The sequence below is a fragment of the Chrysemys picta genome, chromosome 4, assembly GCF_011386835.1.
Source record: "Chrysemys picta bellii isolate R12L10 chromosome 4, ASM1138683v2, whole genome shotgun sequence".
In the NCBI taxonomy this organism is placed as follows: domain Eukaryota; kingdom Metazoa; phylum Chordata; order Testudines; family Emydidae; genus Chrysemys; species Chrysemys picta.
The window spans coordinates 60,725,252-60,743,029 of record NC_088794.1 but is presented as its reverse complement, the minus strand read 5'-3'; the positions used below and the strand labels follow the sequence as shown (position 1 = coordinate 60,743,029).

The 17,778-nt window shown below is 44.8% G+C and overlaps 1 protein-coding gene and 1 long non-coding RNA gene across 2 annotated transcripts in view; both read right to left on the bottom strand.

Annotated features, from left to right (window-relative positions):
• Window positions 1-16,098, bottom strand: part of LOC101931939 (adhesion G protein-coupled receptor E3-like) — a 35,869-nt gene extending 19,771 nt beyond the window's left edge. The window contains 1 exon segment of the mRNA XM_065595066.1: window positions 15,993-16,098. Within this exon segment, the coding sequence (XP_065451138.1) occupies window positions 15,993-16,023 (31 nt within the window). The 5' untranslated portion in view covers window positions 16,024-16,098.
• On the bottom strand, window positions 10,173-14,528 carry LOC135983407 (uncharacterized). The gene is made up of 2 exons (XR_010601020.1): window positions 13,809-14,528; window positions 10,173-12,375 (listed from the first exon to the last, which is right to left on the bottom strand). It is a non-coding gene; the product is annotated as an uncharacterized LOC135983407 (long non-coding RNA).
• Window positions 16,099-17,778: the final 1,680 nt, after the last annotated feature.

The window sequence follows — 17,778 nt, the reverse complement described above, 5'->3', positions numbered from 1 at the left end:
CGCCATCTTTCAACGGGTTTGTGTATTGCGTGGCCTGCCTCTTCGGGCTGCAGGAATGGATCCCGAACTGTTGACCAGTATGTTGCTCGCTCTGACCAACACGTCACGAGTGGCAATGGAGTTATTCCTTAAACTACAAAGGCAAGAGGAGTGTGACATTGATCTCGCCACGCGTAGTAGCTACGATACGAGATTGCTTGTGGCATTCACGGAGGTGCTGAACACAGTGGAACACCTCGTTTGGGCTTGGGAAACAAGCACTGAGTGGCGGGAAAGTTGATCCTTGGACTTGATGGAAGTCTGCAGGGCCATTAATCCCATCCCGCTCTGAAAGACCGTGACTCTGGGGAATGTGCGTGACATTGTAGATGGGTTTGCACAAATGGGCTTCCCTAACTGCCGAGGGGCGATAGATGGCACGCATATTACATTAATCGCAAGGGGTAGTTCTCAATGGTTCTCCAGGTGCTTGTGTATCACCGTGGGCATTTCACAGACATTACCGGAGGCTGGTCTGGAAAGGTGCATGATGAGCGCATCTTTCGGAACACTGGCCTGTTCAGGAAGCTGCAAGCAGGGACTTTCTTCCTGGACCAGAAGATCAGCGTAGGGGAAGTTGAAATGCCCATTGTGATTCTGGGAGACCCAGCCTACCCCTTAATGTCATGGCTTATGAAGCCATACACGGGGTAACTTGACAGCAGCAAGGAGCGGTTGAACAACAGGCTGAGCAAGTGCAGAATGACTGTTGAGTGAGCTTTTGGCCATTTAAAAGCCCGCTGGTGCTGTCTCTATGGAAAGTGGGACCTGGCTGATGACAATATTCCTATGCTTATAGCTGCATGCTTTACGCTCCATAATATTTGTGAAGGGAAGAGTGAAAGCTTCACTCAGAGCTGGATCACAGAGGCTCAGTGCCTGGAGGCTGAGTTTGAAGAGCCAGAGACCAGGGCTATTAGAGGGGCAGCGCGGGGCCATAAGGGTCAGGGATGCCTTGAGGCAGCAATTTAAAGCAGAAAGCCACTAAGATTTGTTGCTTATCTCGGTAGTGCAGTGCTTGTAATGCTAGGAGGTGATTAGTGCAGACGATGCAATATGTGGGTTTAACATAATTGTATGTTGCTTTGCAGGGATCTTTTTGCTTTCAATTAATACAAAAATAAATGAATAAATAAAATAATTCCTTTCAAACCAGCACAATTATTTTATTAAAAACCAACAACCGGAGGAGAGAGTCAAAAAAAAAAATCAGCAGTGAGGGGGATGGGGAAGGCAAGGTCCCAGGGGGAGGAGGGGTCCTGGGATGGCTAAAGATTTGTGTATGTCCAGGGATCATATCCAACCTTCTCCTTTGGAGTGCCATGCAGCGTGTGGTGTGCTTCAGCAGGGCCAAACCTCAGAGGGATGGGTGTTGAGTGCTGTGGGTAGTGGGAGTCCGCAGTGCTGGATTGTGAGGGGGGAGGAGTGGAATGCCGTGGGTATTGAGTGGAGCCAGGAGGTTGATAACAGTGCGTTGACGGTGTCTGGGGGGGCGCATGGGAAAGAGTTTTGCAACAGCGGCTGCAGGGGAGGGCAGGTGTGGAGCTGCTGAGTTTGAAGAGCTAGTATCGTCTGGAGCGTGTCTGCTTGGTGCTTCATAACCTTTAAGAGCTGGTCTGTGGCTTCATTCTGGCGCGCCGCGTTCTCCTTCGGTCCCTCTTCTTGCTGTTCTGCCACTCCTGCAATTCCTGTCTCTCAGCAGCAGAGTGTATCATAACATCACGCAGGAAGTCCTCTTTTAGTTCTTTGTGACTGCTTTCTAATTCTGCACGGACGTTCAGCCACGGATAACAAAGAGGGAGGCTGGGCTCCCAGAGTCATCTCTGTGAAGTTTAAACACAACATTTTACAGAAGCAGGATTGTTTGCAACACAGAGAGCACTGATTCAGTGCTTTAAAACACAGCCAGTACTCACATACCTGTCACTAATTGGCTGACCCCAGGCGAGCACATATAAGCCTCAAGACCCCCAAAATGGTGAGTAGCTGCAGGGGCAGGGTAAATCATCCTTCTCAGACCCTACTGTACACTGGGCACGTGCTTGAGAAACCTGCGGCAGCGGATTATCCAGTATCTCCACTATAGTTTCCTGGAGATCTCTGAGGGAGATTCCTGTGAAGTGAGGGAACCAATCAACAGCCTGTTCTGCCGCTCATCATTTCAGCGATTCCCAAAATCAAATCCACTTACCAGGGGCCTCCTCTCCTGTTTGCGTTTCACCAATATCCAACAGCTGTGACTGGCTAGCCTCCTCCGGGGTAGAAAAGAGCTCCTGGCTGCATGCATCTCTGACCTCCGAGTCATCCTCTGCCTCTGGGTCCCCCTCCCCTTCCACATCCTCATCCAAGATTTCCTCCTCATGGCTCGGTCCACTTTTGACTGGCACGTGAGCCACCGAAGTATCCACAGTGGCCTTTGCAGTGGAGGTTGGGTCGCCACCGAGTATCGCGTCCAGATCTTTGTAGAACCAGCAGCTCATGGGCGCAGCACGGGAGCAGCTGTTTGCCTCCCGCACCTTGTGGTAGGCATTCCGCAGCTCCTTCCCTTTGACTCTGCTGTTCAATATGTCCTGGTCATGGCCCCTTTCTGTCATGCATCGTGAAATCTGTCCGTAGGTATCATTATTCCTACAGCTGGAGTGCAGCTGGGACTGGACAGCCTCCTCTTCCCAAAATATTGATGAGGTCCAGCAGCTCGGCATTGCTCCAAGTGGGAGATCGCCTGGTGCGTGAAGCAGGCATGGCCACCTGGAAAGATGCGCTGAGACCACTGCACGCATCACCGAGCAAACAGGAAGGGGACTTTCAAAATGCCAAAGTAATTTACGGGATGGGGATGACGGTTGGTCACCTGAGAGTAGGGCAGTAGAGTTCAAACTGATGACCAGAGAGGTGAGCACGGGCATTGTGGGACACCTCCTGGAGGCCAATCACAGGGCTGTAATTGACCAGGGTGTCTACACTAGCACCGTGGCGCTGTATCCCCAGTGCAGAAAGCTGTACGCCTCTCGTTGGGGTGTTTTTTTCAGTGCTACAACTGTACAGTTTCTGCGCACTGAGTGGCCTGGCAGTGTGTAACCTCGGGCGTTACAGCACAGAAAGCTGCTTTACTGTGCAGAAACTTGTCAGTGTTGACAGGGTTTTCCCTTCTGTTGGTAAACCATATGGTCAATTGCTCAAACACACTTTGGTTCGTTATGCAAAATGCTCAAGAGACCAAATAACTAATCTTGGTCTGGTTTATTGCTAAAAATCAGTAATAGCTAAGGCTGGGTGTCTGTCACGGAGGTCATGGAAGTCACAGATTCCGTAACTTTCTGTGACCTCCATGACTTCTGCAGCGGCTGGTGCGGCTGGCCCTGGGCGACCCCTGCTGGGGCAGTCTTGGAACACCACACACCCCCAACTCCCCAGCAGCAGCAGTAGTTTGCGTTTGGGAGCACCCGACCCTAGGGTGCACCCTAGGCCACCTCCCTCCAGCACCCACAGTGCCCCTGGGCCACCCCCAAAGAGCACTTACAGACCCCCAGCCCAAGTTTCAGTTTGGGGTATATAGTACAAGTCATAGACAGCTCATGGGCCATGAAGTTTTGTGTACTGCCCTTGACCTGTCCATGATTTTTACGAAAAATACCTGTGATTAAAACATAGCCTTAGTAACAGCATATTACAGGAACAAAGGTTCAATACAACTCCAATTTCCGGGAACCCGTCTCCTGCAGCAGTGCTGAATTCACCTTACAAAGAAGGCTTGTGTCCAAAGTCACACCCCTCAAGCCGTCCTTTTTATACACAACCTGTTTACACGGAAAGAGCTACTGTATGCATCCTCTGAGGCTAGTCTTAACCTACCATCTTTCTACCTTCTTTTTCTCGTACCATTCGGTACCCCTTAGCTCTTTGTTCCTGACTCAGGAATTCCAGGTATCAAGACAGATCATGATGCACTTCCTCGGCTTGTCCCATATATATTGTCCTTATCTTTGGGACACTCCAGTGACAATAACTCCCTGCCTGTTACTACCGTAGAACACCCATATGTGCTGATCCTGACAGTTTTCCTGGCTAATGCAAGGTGTTATGGGATACTTAGCATAGGTGAATAAGACTATAGAAAGACACAGGCCACCATTCCAGGCCATGTAACTGCCAGAAGTGTACATACAATATAATGTTATATGTATTAAGCACATACTATCCATATTAATATATATAATGTGAATCATATCTATTAATCATGTGATATATTATATTAGCCCGGCATATACTGGTGAATGTGACGTTATTGATATAATCTGGGACCATATAGAACATGGTTGCAACCAAGGTCCTGTAGTGGCACCAAATCTTATGTAAAGGGGGTCATATAAGGTGTCTAAGACCAGGTTATGGTTGGCTGGTTATGGTTATGCTGGTTATGGTGTATCATTTTTGTAGTTGAAGTTATGAATATTGGCTCTGTACTGTCTGTATTTCAAACTTATGCTATGCTTCTGGGTGACATCACAGACAAGTTGGTGTTAGCTCTGCCTAGCCTGCTTGATGGCCCATTAAGGACCATCAGCTATACAATTGACCCATTGAGAGAAGGCAGATATGCCTTGCAACTCAGCAAAGTATGTAGGGACTGTCTCATGTGACTTCAGACTCCATTTTGCTGTAATTTTCCACAGTAAGGACAAAGAGGTGTTCTTACACCTGGAAAAGACTATAAAAGGCTGATGCCTCATCTCCATCTTGTCTTCAATCCTGCTTCTTACCTCTGGAGGGACTTTGCTACAAACTGAAGCTCTGAACAAAGGACTGATCATAGAATCATAGAATCATAGAATATCAGGGTTGGAAGGGACCTCAGGAGGTCATGTAGTCCAACCCCCTGCTCAAAGCAGGACCAATTCGCAACTAAATCATCCCAGCCAGGGCTTTGTCAAGCCTGACCTTAAAACCTCTAAGGAAGGAGATTCCACCACCTCCCTAGGGAACCCATTCCAGTGCTTCACCACCCTCCTAGTGAAAAAGTTTTTCCTAATATCCAACCTAAACCTCCCCAACTGCAACTTGAGACCATTACTCCTTGTTCTGTCATCAGGTACCACTGAGAAAAGTCTAGATCCATCCTCTTTGGAACCCCCTTTCAGGTAGTTGAAAGCAGCTATCAAATCCCTCCTCATTCTTCTCTTCTGCAGACTAAACAATCCCAGTTCCCTCAGCATCTCCTCATAAGTATGTGCTCCAGCCCCTGATGACCCATCCCAGCTGGGGATGTATTCCAGAGACTTGATTTTGAACCTGCAGTTTATTCTATCACTGCTACAAGCCTGAACCAAGAACTTTGCCATTACTGTATGTAATTGATTCCATTTAACCAATTCTACTCTCATCTCTATCTTTTTCCTTTTATGAATAAACCTTTTGATTTTAGATTCTAAAGGATTGGCAGCAGCGTGATTTGTGGGTAAGATCTTATTTGTATATTGACCTGCGTCTGGGGCTTGGTCCTATGTGATTAGGAGAACCTTTTTTCTTTTACTGGGGTTTTGGTTTTCATAACCATTTGTCTGGCTGGTTTGGTTTGCCTTAGAGGTGAAAAAACCCCAGCCTTGGGCTGTAACTGCCCGGTTTAAGCGATTTGTCCTGAATTGGCACTCTCAGTTGGGTCCTGCCAGAACCAGCATCGTTACAGTGGCGTAGTCGTGCTTGGATACACAGAACCAGGTCAATTAAGCTTTGGGTCAGAACCCCGCGCTATCCAAATTTGAATTTTGGTATTGAGAGTTTTGTTGGTGTTGAGAGTTTTGTTGACCATGAGCCAGAAAGCATCAGCAAAAGCAATGAAGCTGCAAGCCCTAATGGACAGCCGGCAATTTGAACATAAACAAAAACTGGCAGAAATTCGAATGAAAGAGAAGCAAGCCTTGGCCCAGCTGGAGAAAGAGGCTGCTGAGGGCACGTCTTCACTACCCGCTGAATCGGCGGGTAGCAATCAATCTATTGGGGATCGACTTATCGCGTCTAGTGTTGATGCGATAAAATCGATCCCCGATGGCTCTGCCGTCGACTCCGGAACTCAACCGTGGCAAGAGGCGGAAGCGGAGTCGACGGCAGCGCGGCAGCGGTCGACTCGCCGCCGTCCTCACAGCCAGGTAAGTCGACCTAAAATATGCAACTTCAGTTGTGCTATTCACGTAGCTGAAGTTGCGTATCTTAGGTCGCCCCCCCCCGTAGTGTAGACCTAGCCTAAGAGAGAAAAAAAAGCACGTAAGGGGGGTCTGGAGCTGCTGGCTGCTGAGGAAAAAGCTCGACAGAGAGAACAGGAGACTCACAAGATGGAACAGGAGACAGCCAGACTCAGCTCCAAGTCAAAAAAGCAAGGGAATAACAGCAGGAACTGTATCCTCTTGAAAATCCAGTTTATAACTACGTTGATATGTGGTAAGCAACAGAGGGTCCTGTGGCACCTTTAAGACTAACAGAAGTATTGGGAGCATAAGCTTTCGTAGGTAAGAACCTCACTTCTTCAGATGCAAGTAATGGAAATTGCCGCCAAGTTAAAGAAGTATGGGCTGGATGAATGGACTGTAAGGTGGATAGAAAGCTGGCTAGATCGTCGGGCTCAACGGGTAGTGATCAATGGCTCCATGTCTAGTTGGCAAGTGGTATCAAGCGGAATGCCCCAAGGGTCGGTCCTGGGGCCAGTTTTGTTTAATATCTTTATTAATGATCTGGAGGATGGTGTGGACTGCACTCTCAGCAAGTTTGCAGATGACACTAAACTAGGAGGCGTGGTAGATACACTAGAGGGTAGGGATCGGATACAGAGGAACCTAGACAAATTAGAGGATTGGGCTGAAAAAAAACCTGATGAGGTTCAACAAGGACAAGTGCAGAGTCCTGCACTTAGGACGGAAGAATCCCCTGCACTGCTACAGACTAGGGACCGAATGGCTAGGTAGCAGTTCTGCAGAAAAGGACCTAGGGGTCACAGTGGACGAGAAGCTGGATATGAGTCAACAGTGTGCTCTTGTTGCCAAGAAGACTAACGGCATTTTGGGCTGTATAAGTAGGGGCATTGCCAGCAGATCGAGGAACGTGATCGTTCCCCTTTATTCGACATTGGTGAGGCCTCATCTGGAATACTGTGTCCAGTTTTGGGCCCCACACTACAAGAAGGATGTGGAAAAATTGGAAAGAGTCCAGCGGAGGGCAACAAAAATGATTAGGGGTCTGGAGCACATGACTTATGAGGAGAGGCTGAGGGAACTGGGATTGTTTAGTCTCCAGAAGAGAAGAATGAGAGGGGATTTGATAGCAGGCTTCAACTACCTGAAGGGGGGTTCCAAAGAGGATGGAGCTTGGCTGTTCTCAGTGGTGGCAGATGACAGAACAAGGAGCAATGGTCTCAAGTTGCAGTGGGGGAGGTCCAGGTTGGATATCAGGAAAAACTATTTCACTAGGAGGGTGGTGAAACACTGGAATGCGTTACCTAGGGAGGTGGTGGAGTCTCCTTCCTTGGAGGTTTTTAAGGCCCAGCTTGACAAAGCCCTGGCTGGGATGATTTAGCTGGGAATTGGTCCTGCTTTGAGCAGGGGGTTGGACTAGATGACCTCTTGAGGTCCCTTCCAACTCTGATATTCTATGATTCTATGATTCTATGAAATCTCCAGAGGCAGGTATAAATCAGTATGGAGATAACGAGGTTAGTTCAATCAGGGAGGGTGAGGTGCTCTGCTAGCAGTTGAGGTGTGAACACCAAGGGAGGAGAAACTGCTTCTGTAGTTGGATAGCCATTCACAGTCTTTGTTTAATCCTGATCTGATGGTGTCAAATTTGCAAATGAACTGGAGCTCAGCAGTTTCTCTTTGGAGTCTGGTCCTGAAGTTTTTTTGCTGTAAGATGGCTACCTTTACATCTGCTATTGTGTGGCCAGGGAGGTTGAAGTGTTCTCCTACAGGTTTTTATATATTGCCATTCCTGATATCTGACTTGTGTCCATTTATCCTCTTGCGTAGTGACTGTCCAGTTTGGCCAATGTACATAGCAGAGGGGCATTGCTGGCACATGATGTGCCATTGGCGTATATAACATTGGTGTATATAAACTTCAGGGCCAGACGTGCATCTGAAGAAGTGAGGTTCTTACCCACGAAAGCTTATGCTCCCAATACTTCTGTTAGTCTTAAAGGTGCCACAGGACCCTCTGTTGCTTTTTACAGATTCAGACTAACACGGCCACCCCTCTGATAGTTGATATGTGGTATTACTCTGGGCAGTTTTCTGTGTTTAACCAGTTTTGCTCTGGCCAGGGAGAGGGGAGTTCTAACCTGGTGGGTAATAGCTGTTTGTCCGTGCAAGAAAGCAGTGTGGCTGTGAATGGAATTTCTGAATGTCTGTCTAATGTCTCAGAAGTGAATTTGGAATTAGATCAAGCACAGAAAGATCTCATTGGTCAGGTGGAAGCCCTAACTGAGGAGGGAAAGAGTAGAATTTTGATGGGTGATGGATCGTGGCTAGTACAGCTTGTAAAAGGGAACCTGAAAAGGGTAAGTGATTTGCTGGAAGTAGCTCAGGGCAGTGAGAAGAGCAGCAGTTTATCTGTTGGGGATGGCAATGTGCCTGTGGCTGTCAGGGGTATTGACTTGCCTATGGAGGACGCGACCTCGGTCTCCAAGCAGTTGTCTGTGAACAGCCCTGTGTGCTGGGACAAGGGAAATGAGATCCCAAGCTGTGTGGCTGCTAAAGGAGAAGGTGTCTCCAGCTCTTCTTTGTCTGTGAAGCAGACAGAAGGTGCCTTTCAGCCTGTGATGGTTGACAGTGATTCAGTTGTCTCAGAGTTGGTTCTGAATTCAACTAAACTCCAGAAAGGGAATGGTCCTAAGTCTGTGTCTGCTAGGGAGAACTGGATGCAACTAGGTTGCATCCAGTTAGTGTCTTAACAAAATCCCAGAGACAAGACAATTCTGGTGCTTGTATTTTGCCTATTGCTAATGTGTGGTTGGAAAAGGATGTAGCAACCCGGTCTAATCAGGGTGATATCCTAGCCAGGGCACAAGGAGAGCAGAAAGGTGATTTAATTGTGTTACCTATTGATGGTGTGGAAACTTATAGCAAGAAGAAAAAATTCCTGAACTTATGTGTGGCAAAGGGAAGGAGAATGCTTCTAACCTTTTATCTAGTGAGTCTATGGGTTTGCCTGAAAGGGGATTGTGTAAAAATCTGCCTGATGGGCTAAAGGTGATTCTGGATGTTACTGAAATATCGGGTCCACCTAGCTGAGAGCCAATAACAGCCAGACAGGGATAAGGAAGAGTTGCTTTATTCTGCAGAAGAAAGGAGAGCTTTGCACTTTAGTATAAAAACTCTGTCTTACACACATTTTACAGATTTTTTTATACACATTCAGACAAAGGTCCTTGCAGTGTTAACACTTGATTGGTGGTTGTCAGACCCGTGCTTTTGCTATCTGGTCAGTGAAAACCGGCTTGGGACTAGCTCTAACTACTGTAAGGCCTTGAAGGGAAGACAGTTGAAAAGTTTAGGCTACTGTGTACTTGAAGTGTTTGCTTTTTTCTAATGGCCCTGGTTGACATAAAGGCTGCTCTGTTAAGGGGGGGTCACTAGTAACTTTTACAGTCCCCCCTTTGGGCCTGACAAACCTCAAATTTGTCAGGCCCGTTACGCAATTTGTGATTAAGCTGGAGGGACAGATACTGGGTTTTTTTATGGACAGCAGAGCTTTTGATTATAGCATTACACAGGCATTTGGCACATTGTATTATTGTTTAAATAACACATAGAAAGAAAAGAATCTATTTAACAATTGTTTGAAAGAGCCTTGTAAACTATGACCCAAGGTCTGGAAGGAGGTTCTTAAAACTAAAGGTGTGATTAAGAGATACAGCATGGAAAACAACAGCAGCATTTTGTTTATACATAGGTTATTTTGATATTTTGTTTTGCTTACTAAGGTAGACTCTTAGTCTACATTTTATATTATTTACACAAGGTCGCAACAACTTTTTACACAGTTCTTTCTCACTCGCTTCACACATTTCTTGCTTTTACAAATTTTGCATTATTAGGGTTACAGTTAGCTTAACTTTTGCTAACGAACTGTTATGCATTGCATCCCCTTCCTGTCAGTTTTTTTTTTGCTTTTACAACCCCCCCTTTTGTATACTAGTATAACAAACATTTTTAAATTTTTATTTGCATTAAGTCTTGGAATTCAGATTTTACTTTAGATGCTTTAACTTAAAGGGTTTTGATTGCATGTAATGACAATGCATGATGAGCATGGACATGAAAGGTATTATTATTATTACGTTTTTTACAACAATAACATAATTCTAAGCTAACTAATAACAATACAAGCAATAATATTTTTATAGCAATACTATAATGGGGTTGTTGTACAGCTTTAGTTATAAAGCACAATACATTATACTTAGTACATAAAATAGATATTTTATAAACAGTATGAAAGGCATACTTTTCAACTTGATATATATTTTGAAGCATGTGAATTTGCCCTTGTACTTTAGAGATTTTTTGAATTTCTGGTAACAGTGAAAACAAATTTTGAAATCTATTAGATACTAAACTAGTTTAATTAAAGGGTATTTGGAACTTAAGGGCTACTTGAAAAACTTTATTTGCAGGCCAGTAAATGATATGGTTGCCTGCAGTGGTAGTGAGATTAAAATGTATGTTTTGCGATATGGTGTCATTAACATACACACAGTTATTATTAGCTTGAAAAAATAAGTGTCCTGTCAGGGTATTTTTTTGTTTTTTACTTTTTCAGCAAACGTAGTCATGAAGAGTAACAACTTTTTCTGGCTTTAGTTTACGGATACACTGAAGCTGTAGGGATTCTAATGACTAAAATGTCCATTGACTCCCTAACCCTATCTAAATGTCAGATGTAATTCTAGGAACACTGACTAAAAATTGATTGGGCATACCAGGAGGTCTAATTTCCCAGATGTCTCGGTGAATTACTCAATTTTTTTAAGGTGCTACAAGTACTCCTGTTCTTCTTTTTGCCAATTTCACATGCATTTTTCTCATGGACCCAGCAGGATTAGGTATGTGGGAGCCTACACCCCCCCCAACCGGTCCATATGCTTGGAAGGAGCACTGAGAATGTCTGCACTTCCACCCAGAAAGTCTCCAAGTATGTCTCCATGGCCACAGATCAGATGGTACTCTTGATGTGTCTGTAAGGGCAGTGGGCCAAGCCTGATGCTCTAAATTATTCCGAATGGCCATTAGCTGGTCATTCAGGAAATCCTGAATTTCTGAACATGCTAGATTTTACTGCAATGCCTTTTTAGCCTCAGTGATATTTAATACTATTTTTGTCAGCAACTTCTGGGTCATAGAACTAAGGGCGGAGATAACATGTAACTTACTAATTTTAGCCTGTACCTGGGTTAGCTGTGCTTTAAAAACAAGGCTAATGGCCTTCTCTAGTTGCTTCAATTTTTTATTATGTTTTTGGTTTTTAAAAATATTTCACACTGCTGCTGCACTATTGGCCCTATCCCACAGGGATCCGGTCAAGTCACTTTTTTTTTTAGAGGAAATAACTCAAGCCTTCTGTTGTGCTAATCTAATGGCAGCCCCTTGTGAGCAATTTGGGTATGTAGAGGTGATCTGGAAACTGAATAAGGGTAATGAAAATTTAACAGTCTCTAGTGTAGTGTTAATTACAGTTTATTGATATTTTAATACATTTTTTTTGGTGTAGTACTATACTACATTTTTAAGCATGGGTCTTACAAGTTTCTTCCTGCCAGTGTATAATTTTTTGTTTTTTTACTAGGGTCAGTTTTTAATGTCTCTTGTAGTCAGGAATCCCTGGACTTTGGTGGTTTTAATGAAGCAAGTGTTTTTTTTTTTGAAACAGTGTGGTTTAGCATCATACAGGGGAGAGGTTACTAGCACATTACTCTGTAATGGTTTTGCTTTTTTTAGAAAAATCCAGAGGCACAGTAGGTCTGTTAGTGGACAAGGGAGAGGTTACTAGCACTTCACTTTGTTTTTTTTCTTTTTTTTTTGCTGTCCAGAAGGCACAGCAGAGCTAGAAGGAGAAATAGGCTTATTAGTCGGAGAGTTTTTCCGAGGTGGAGGGGTTTTTTTACAGTGAGAAGCATGGGTCCAGGCAGGTAGTCCTTGGCACTTTACAGCGGTGTTGGTGGTTAACAGCACTTGGAAAGGGCCTTTCCAGTGGGGAGCCAAAGCAGTCTTTTGTTGATGAACTTTACATAGACTCAGTTTTTTTGTTTTAATTAATGGCAGGGCTGCTAGGGTCTTTGGGTAGCACTTCTTTTATCTGTGAGAAAAGAAACTTAACACATTTTATTAATGCCTGGCAGTGTTTTGCAGATTTCATAGTTGCTTGGGCACATTCAGCCCCCCCTTTTCTTGGCTATCAGCCAAGTCTTAGCTGTGGGCAGTGTCCTTGGATGGGCCAGCATCTTATCTTTGGACTGAGCTTGCTGGCTATTTTTTTTTTAGTTAACTTGTTCTGTTCTTTTTTTTGCTTTTTTTTTTGGCTTTTTTTAACTTACAAAGGAAACTTTTACTTTTTACTTATACACTTTTTTTAAAAAATGAACACATACACAATTGCCATTATACAGTACATTAGTCTTATTACTTAATGTATGCCATGTACACTCTTTTAGTAAAATAACTTTATTACAGAGCTTTGGAGCAACAAACCAGGACAAGCACACCCACCTTTGAGGAGTCCACTCGGTACAACCTCTGGTGTCCAATAGCTTTCCTCCTTCTTCAGCTCTCTGGCTAGAAATCTGAGGTAGCCAGAAGGATCCTATGGGCAATATGGGGAATGGGTTAACCTTCCATGTCCTTGCTTCCAAAGACTGTTGGTATGCAAATTTTAACAACAATTTTGGCCATAGAACATAAAAATAATTTTTATTGTGCCAGTGAATGCATGGTACGTTGAATGCTATTCAGCTGGCATCCGTTTTCTCTGATGATCTGAAAGACAAAAGAACAGAGGTCTACCCCTTCTGGGCAGTCAGTCATTGCTTAAAATATTTTTTTTATATACACGTACTTTTGTTGATTTTAGGCAAAACAGAGGAATTACCCCATATTTTTTTTATTTGTTTTATAGGCAGCTTAGGTTTCAGTGGCTTCTACCTTATTAGTTAGAAAATTGCATTAATACAGATGCTTTTTGGCTTGCTTTTAGATTTAAAGCTACTCACAGCTTAAAGATTTTTACTTAAAAAAAAAAAAAGGACACAATTAACTTTTTTAGACTTTTGATTGCCTTTTACTTCTAACTCCTGCTTTCAAACACCCAGTGATCTGAAAAAGACAACACAACCTATATTGGTAGGTTTGCATTTTTTTTACTTTTGCTACAATATACACTGCACATGTTCTGGGGAAAATGCACATTTTATTCACAATTTAATTTTTACAACACTAGCCACATCAATTTCTATACAAGTTGTAACTATTTCTTTTTAAACACCGAGTAAAGACCATTTACTTAACATATAATTTAAAGGGCTATCCTCAGAGGGTTTTACTAGAGACCAGAGACTTACCCATCTGCCTGCTGACACTTTAACAGAGAATTACACAGAGAACAGAGGGAATTATGGCCTAATTACTAGAGACCCACCCACTTGCCTGCTGACACTTTAACAGAGAATTACACAGAGAACAGAGGGAATTATGGCCTAATAGGATCCTATTACAGGAATTTCTACTAATACTGACTGCTACAGGGGACGGGACAGAAGGATCCCAATTCGACTTCAGAGCTTCATCGCACGCGATGGCTTCCACTCTGAGGAATTACGAATGAGAGGCTCAGTTTCGTTTACACACTTAACGCCCAAATGTATAAGACAGAAATTCATTAACCGGTTAACCAGACCAGAACCAGATAGTGTCTCCCTATCCTATTAGGACTCACCTTATCGGAGCATGAACCCTAGGGGCTGCGGTGAAGCAGAGAAAAGGGGCGAAACACCTTGTTGGCGCCATTCTTAATTCGCCGCAGCCGTCCGGAGTCCAATGTCCGAGCTAGGAGGGTCCCGGCGGAGTCGCCAGAAACTGTTACTGAAATATCGGGTCCACCTAGCTGAGAGCCAATAACAGCCAGACAGGGATAAGGAAGAGTTGCTTTATTCTGCAGAAGAAAGGAGAGCTTTGCACTTTAGTACAAAAACTCTGTCTTACACACATTTTACAGATTCTTTATACACATTCAGACAAAGGTCCTTGCAGTGTTAACACTTGATTGGTGGTTGTCAGACCCGTGCTTTTGCTATCTGGTCAGTGAAAACCGGCTTGGGACTAGCTCTAACTACTGTAAGGCCTTGAAGGGAAGACAGTTGAAAAGTTTAGGCTACTGTGTACTTGAAGTGTCTGCTTTTCTCTAATGGCCCTGGTTGACATAAAGGCTGCTCTGTTAAGGGGGGGTCACTAGTAACTTTCACATGGATGTAAGTAAGACCCAGAAAGGGTCTGTTGTTGCTCAGAAAAGTGTTTCTTTAGGGCAAGCCCTAGGTACAGAGGGTTAGGGAAGAATTTCTGTGAAGGGTGAATTGTTGCTTAGAGAAGCTCCTAAGAGAAGGAATCCTCATGGTAATCTGTACGAGCCGTTTGCTGCAACTAAAGGGTGTGAAAGTGATTCAATCAGGAAAGTTTCAGTTCCTAACAGCCAGAAATTTTCTGTTGTGAATGGATCCACTGACTTTCCTTTTGAAAGATCCAGTGTGTGGGTAGCTTTGAAAAGGTCTCAGATGGAGTAAAAGCTGTTAAGAAAGTTGAGCAGCCCTATAACCCATTGGCTGGGTTTGGCCAGCTTGTTCGGAAGACAATGGTGTTGAAACAGGAATGTCTCCTTGCTAATTCTTTAAGTGAGCAATCTGTGCTTGAGAGAAATAAAAACTAAATACGTGTTTTAAAAAGGTTATACACAGAAATAAGAAACAGAGAAAGAGAGTGAATGACAGAGAGATGTCCCCTGGCCCCTGTCTATGCACCAAATTTTGCTTCTTTACTCCACTGTGATTCTGGTGTAAATCCAATGAAGTCAAGACTTTCATTAAGAACTATTTTTACTGTAGTAATATTTCGGAACCCCAGCTTTGTGCCCCTACAGAAATCTGGCTCAACCAGCTACCTGGAAATTCCCCTGGTGCACTGGCTCTATGTTACAGCCCCAGGCACAGTGGGCATTCCCAGAGGTGAGTGTTATGGCCAATGTACTCCTCCACTCTGGCTATTGCCAGCTGCTGGAATGATCCCTTGGGGCTACAGACAGTTGAGGATGAATCAGGGAAGGATTTGGGCTACTCTGCTTCCAGGGACCAGACTGACCCGCAGTTATCCCCTGGGGTTCAGTAGCTGTGAAAGAGGTGAAAAGCCATCTGGGACCCCTCCACACTCTGGTCTCCTAGTGAGCCCATCTCAGATGAGCCCATCTTAGCCAGCCCCGGGAATCTGGCCCAGTAAATCTAAGGGCGTTTCAGTGAGTCTGGATGGAGTCTCCGTTGGCGCAATGTGTGCACTGGAGGGAGCAGAGGAAATTGCACGTTACACCAATGTAGCGTATGCCTAGGTGTAAATTCTAGCTCGAGGAGACATATCCGGGCTTGCTCTGAGCCAGGTGGCATGCCAAAAATTGAAGCATGGCCGCACTTGGGCAAGCAACAGGAGAGGTTACCTGCCCTGACTACGATCCTGTCCAAGACCACAGGTATGCACTCAGGCTGGCCAGCCCCTCCAGCCCCAATGGTGACATTTCTATTTCTAGCTAGATGAGAGCTAGCGCGACTATGTCTTCTCAAGCTGAAACATTCACCTTCCAACCCCAGAGCAGACAGACCCGTGGGCCCCTCTGGACTCTCCTAACCCCACCTGAGTTTGGCCCATGCACTTTGTTCCACTCACCCAATGGATACACGTCACCTCGGGTTCCCATGGTGGCTCAGACGCTGTCAGGGCAGGTCGAGTTCTGAGGATTCTGAGCTTTGCAGCCTCCCTATTTTGGAGAAATTAGACAGGAAGCAAAGATGACTCATTTCCTTTTGCATTATATCGTATTAACCCATAGTACTGCACACAGGAAAGCACTGTCTTCTCCGCATGCCCTGCTCTCCTTCCTTCTGCCCTACCACTTCTCCCAGCCCCATAAGCATTTACTTTGCTGAGTACCTATGGGGAAAACTGACCACAGGGCAGAGGGCCTAGCACCATTTCACAGAATCACAGAAATGTGGACTTGAAGGGACCTCAGGAGGTCAAACAATCCATCCCCATGTGCTGAGGCAGGACCAAGTGCACCTAGACCATCCCTGGCAGGTGATTGTCCAACCTTTTCTTACAACCCACCAATAACAGGGATTCCACAGCCTCCCTAGGTCACCTGTTCCTGTGCTGAACCGTCCTTAGTGTTAGAAAGTTTTTCTTAATATCTAATTTAAAGCTCCCTTGCTGCTAACTAAGCCAATTCCTTCTTCTCCTACCCTTGGTGGACATGGGCACCAATTGATCACAGTCCTCTTCATAACAACCTTTTGCATATTTGCAGATTATTATCATGTCCCCCCTCAGCCATCTCGTCTGTGGACAAAACATGCCCAGTTCTTTCAATCTTTCCTCATAGGTCATGTTTTCTAAACCTCTGATCAGTTCTGTTTTGTCTCCTCTGGACTCTGTACAATTTGTTCTCATCCTTCCTGAAGCGCAGCACCCAAACTTGGACATCGTTCTCCCGCGCCGTGTAGAGGAGAACAGTCACCTCCCATCTGTCACCCACCCCACTCCTGTCAATACATCCTAGAATTACATTTGCCTTTTTTCATCAGCATTATACTGTAGACTCACATTCCATTTGTGATCCATCAGAAACCTCACACCCTTTTCTGCAGTGCTGCTGCCAAGCCAGTGAGTCCCCATCCCTCTCCTGTGAGTAAGGACTTCCAACTAGCTTTGCGCCCTCCTTGTGGTAGTTTCATCTAATCCATATTTCCTTAGTCTGAATAGGAAAATGTTGTAAGAACATAAGAACATAAGAACGGCTGTACTGGGTCAGACCAAAGGTCCATCTAGCCCAGTATCCTGTCTACCAACAGTTGCCAATGCCAGGTGCCTTTGAAGGAGTGAACCTAACAGGTGATTATCAAGTGATCTCTCTCCTGCCATCCCCCCTCCACCTAGGGACACCATTCCTTACCCATCATGGCTAATAGCCATTAATGGACCTAACCTCCATGAATTTATCCAGTTCTCTTTTAAACGCTTTTATAGTCCTAGCCTTCACAACCTCCTCAGGTAAGGAGTTCCACAAGTTGACTGTGCGCTGTGTGAAGAACTTCCTTTTATTTGTTTTAAACCTGCTGCCTATTAATTTCATTTGGTGACTCCTAGTTCTTGTATTATGGAAATAAGTAAATAACTTTTCCTTATCTACTTTCTCTACATCACTCATAATTGTATATACCTCTATCATATCTCCCCTTAGGGCGGGTCCACACTAACCCCCCACTTCGAACTAAGATACGCAACTTCAGCTACGTGAATAACGTAGCTGAAGTTGAAGTATCTTAGTTCGAACTTACCGTGGGTCCAGACGCAGCAGGCAGGCTCCCCCGTCGACTCCGCGTACTCCTCTTGTGGAGCAGGAGTACCGGCGTCGATGGCGAGCTCTTCAAGGATTGATCCGGGATCAATTTAT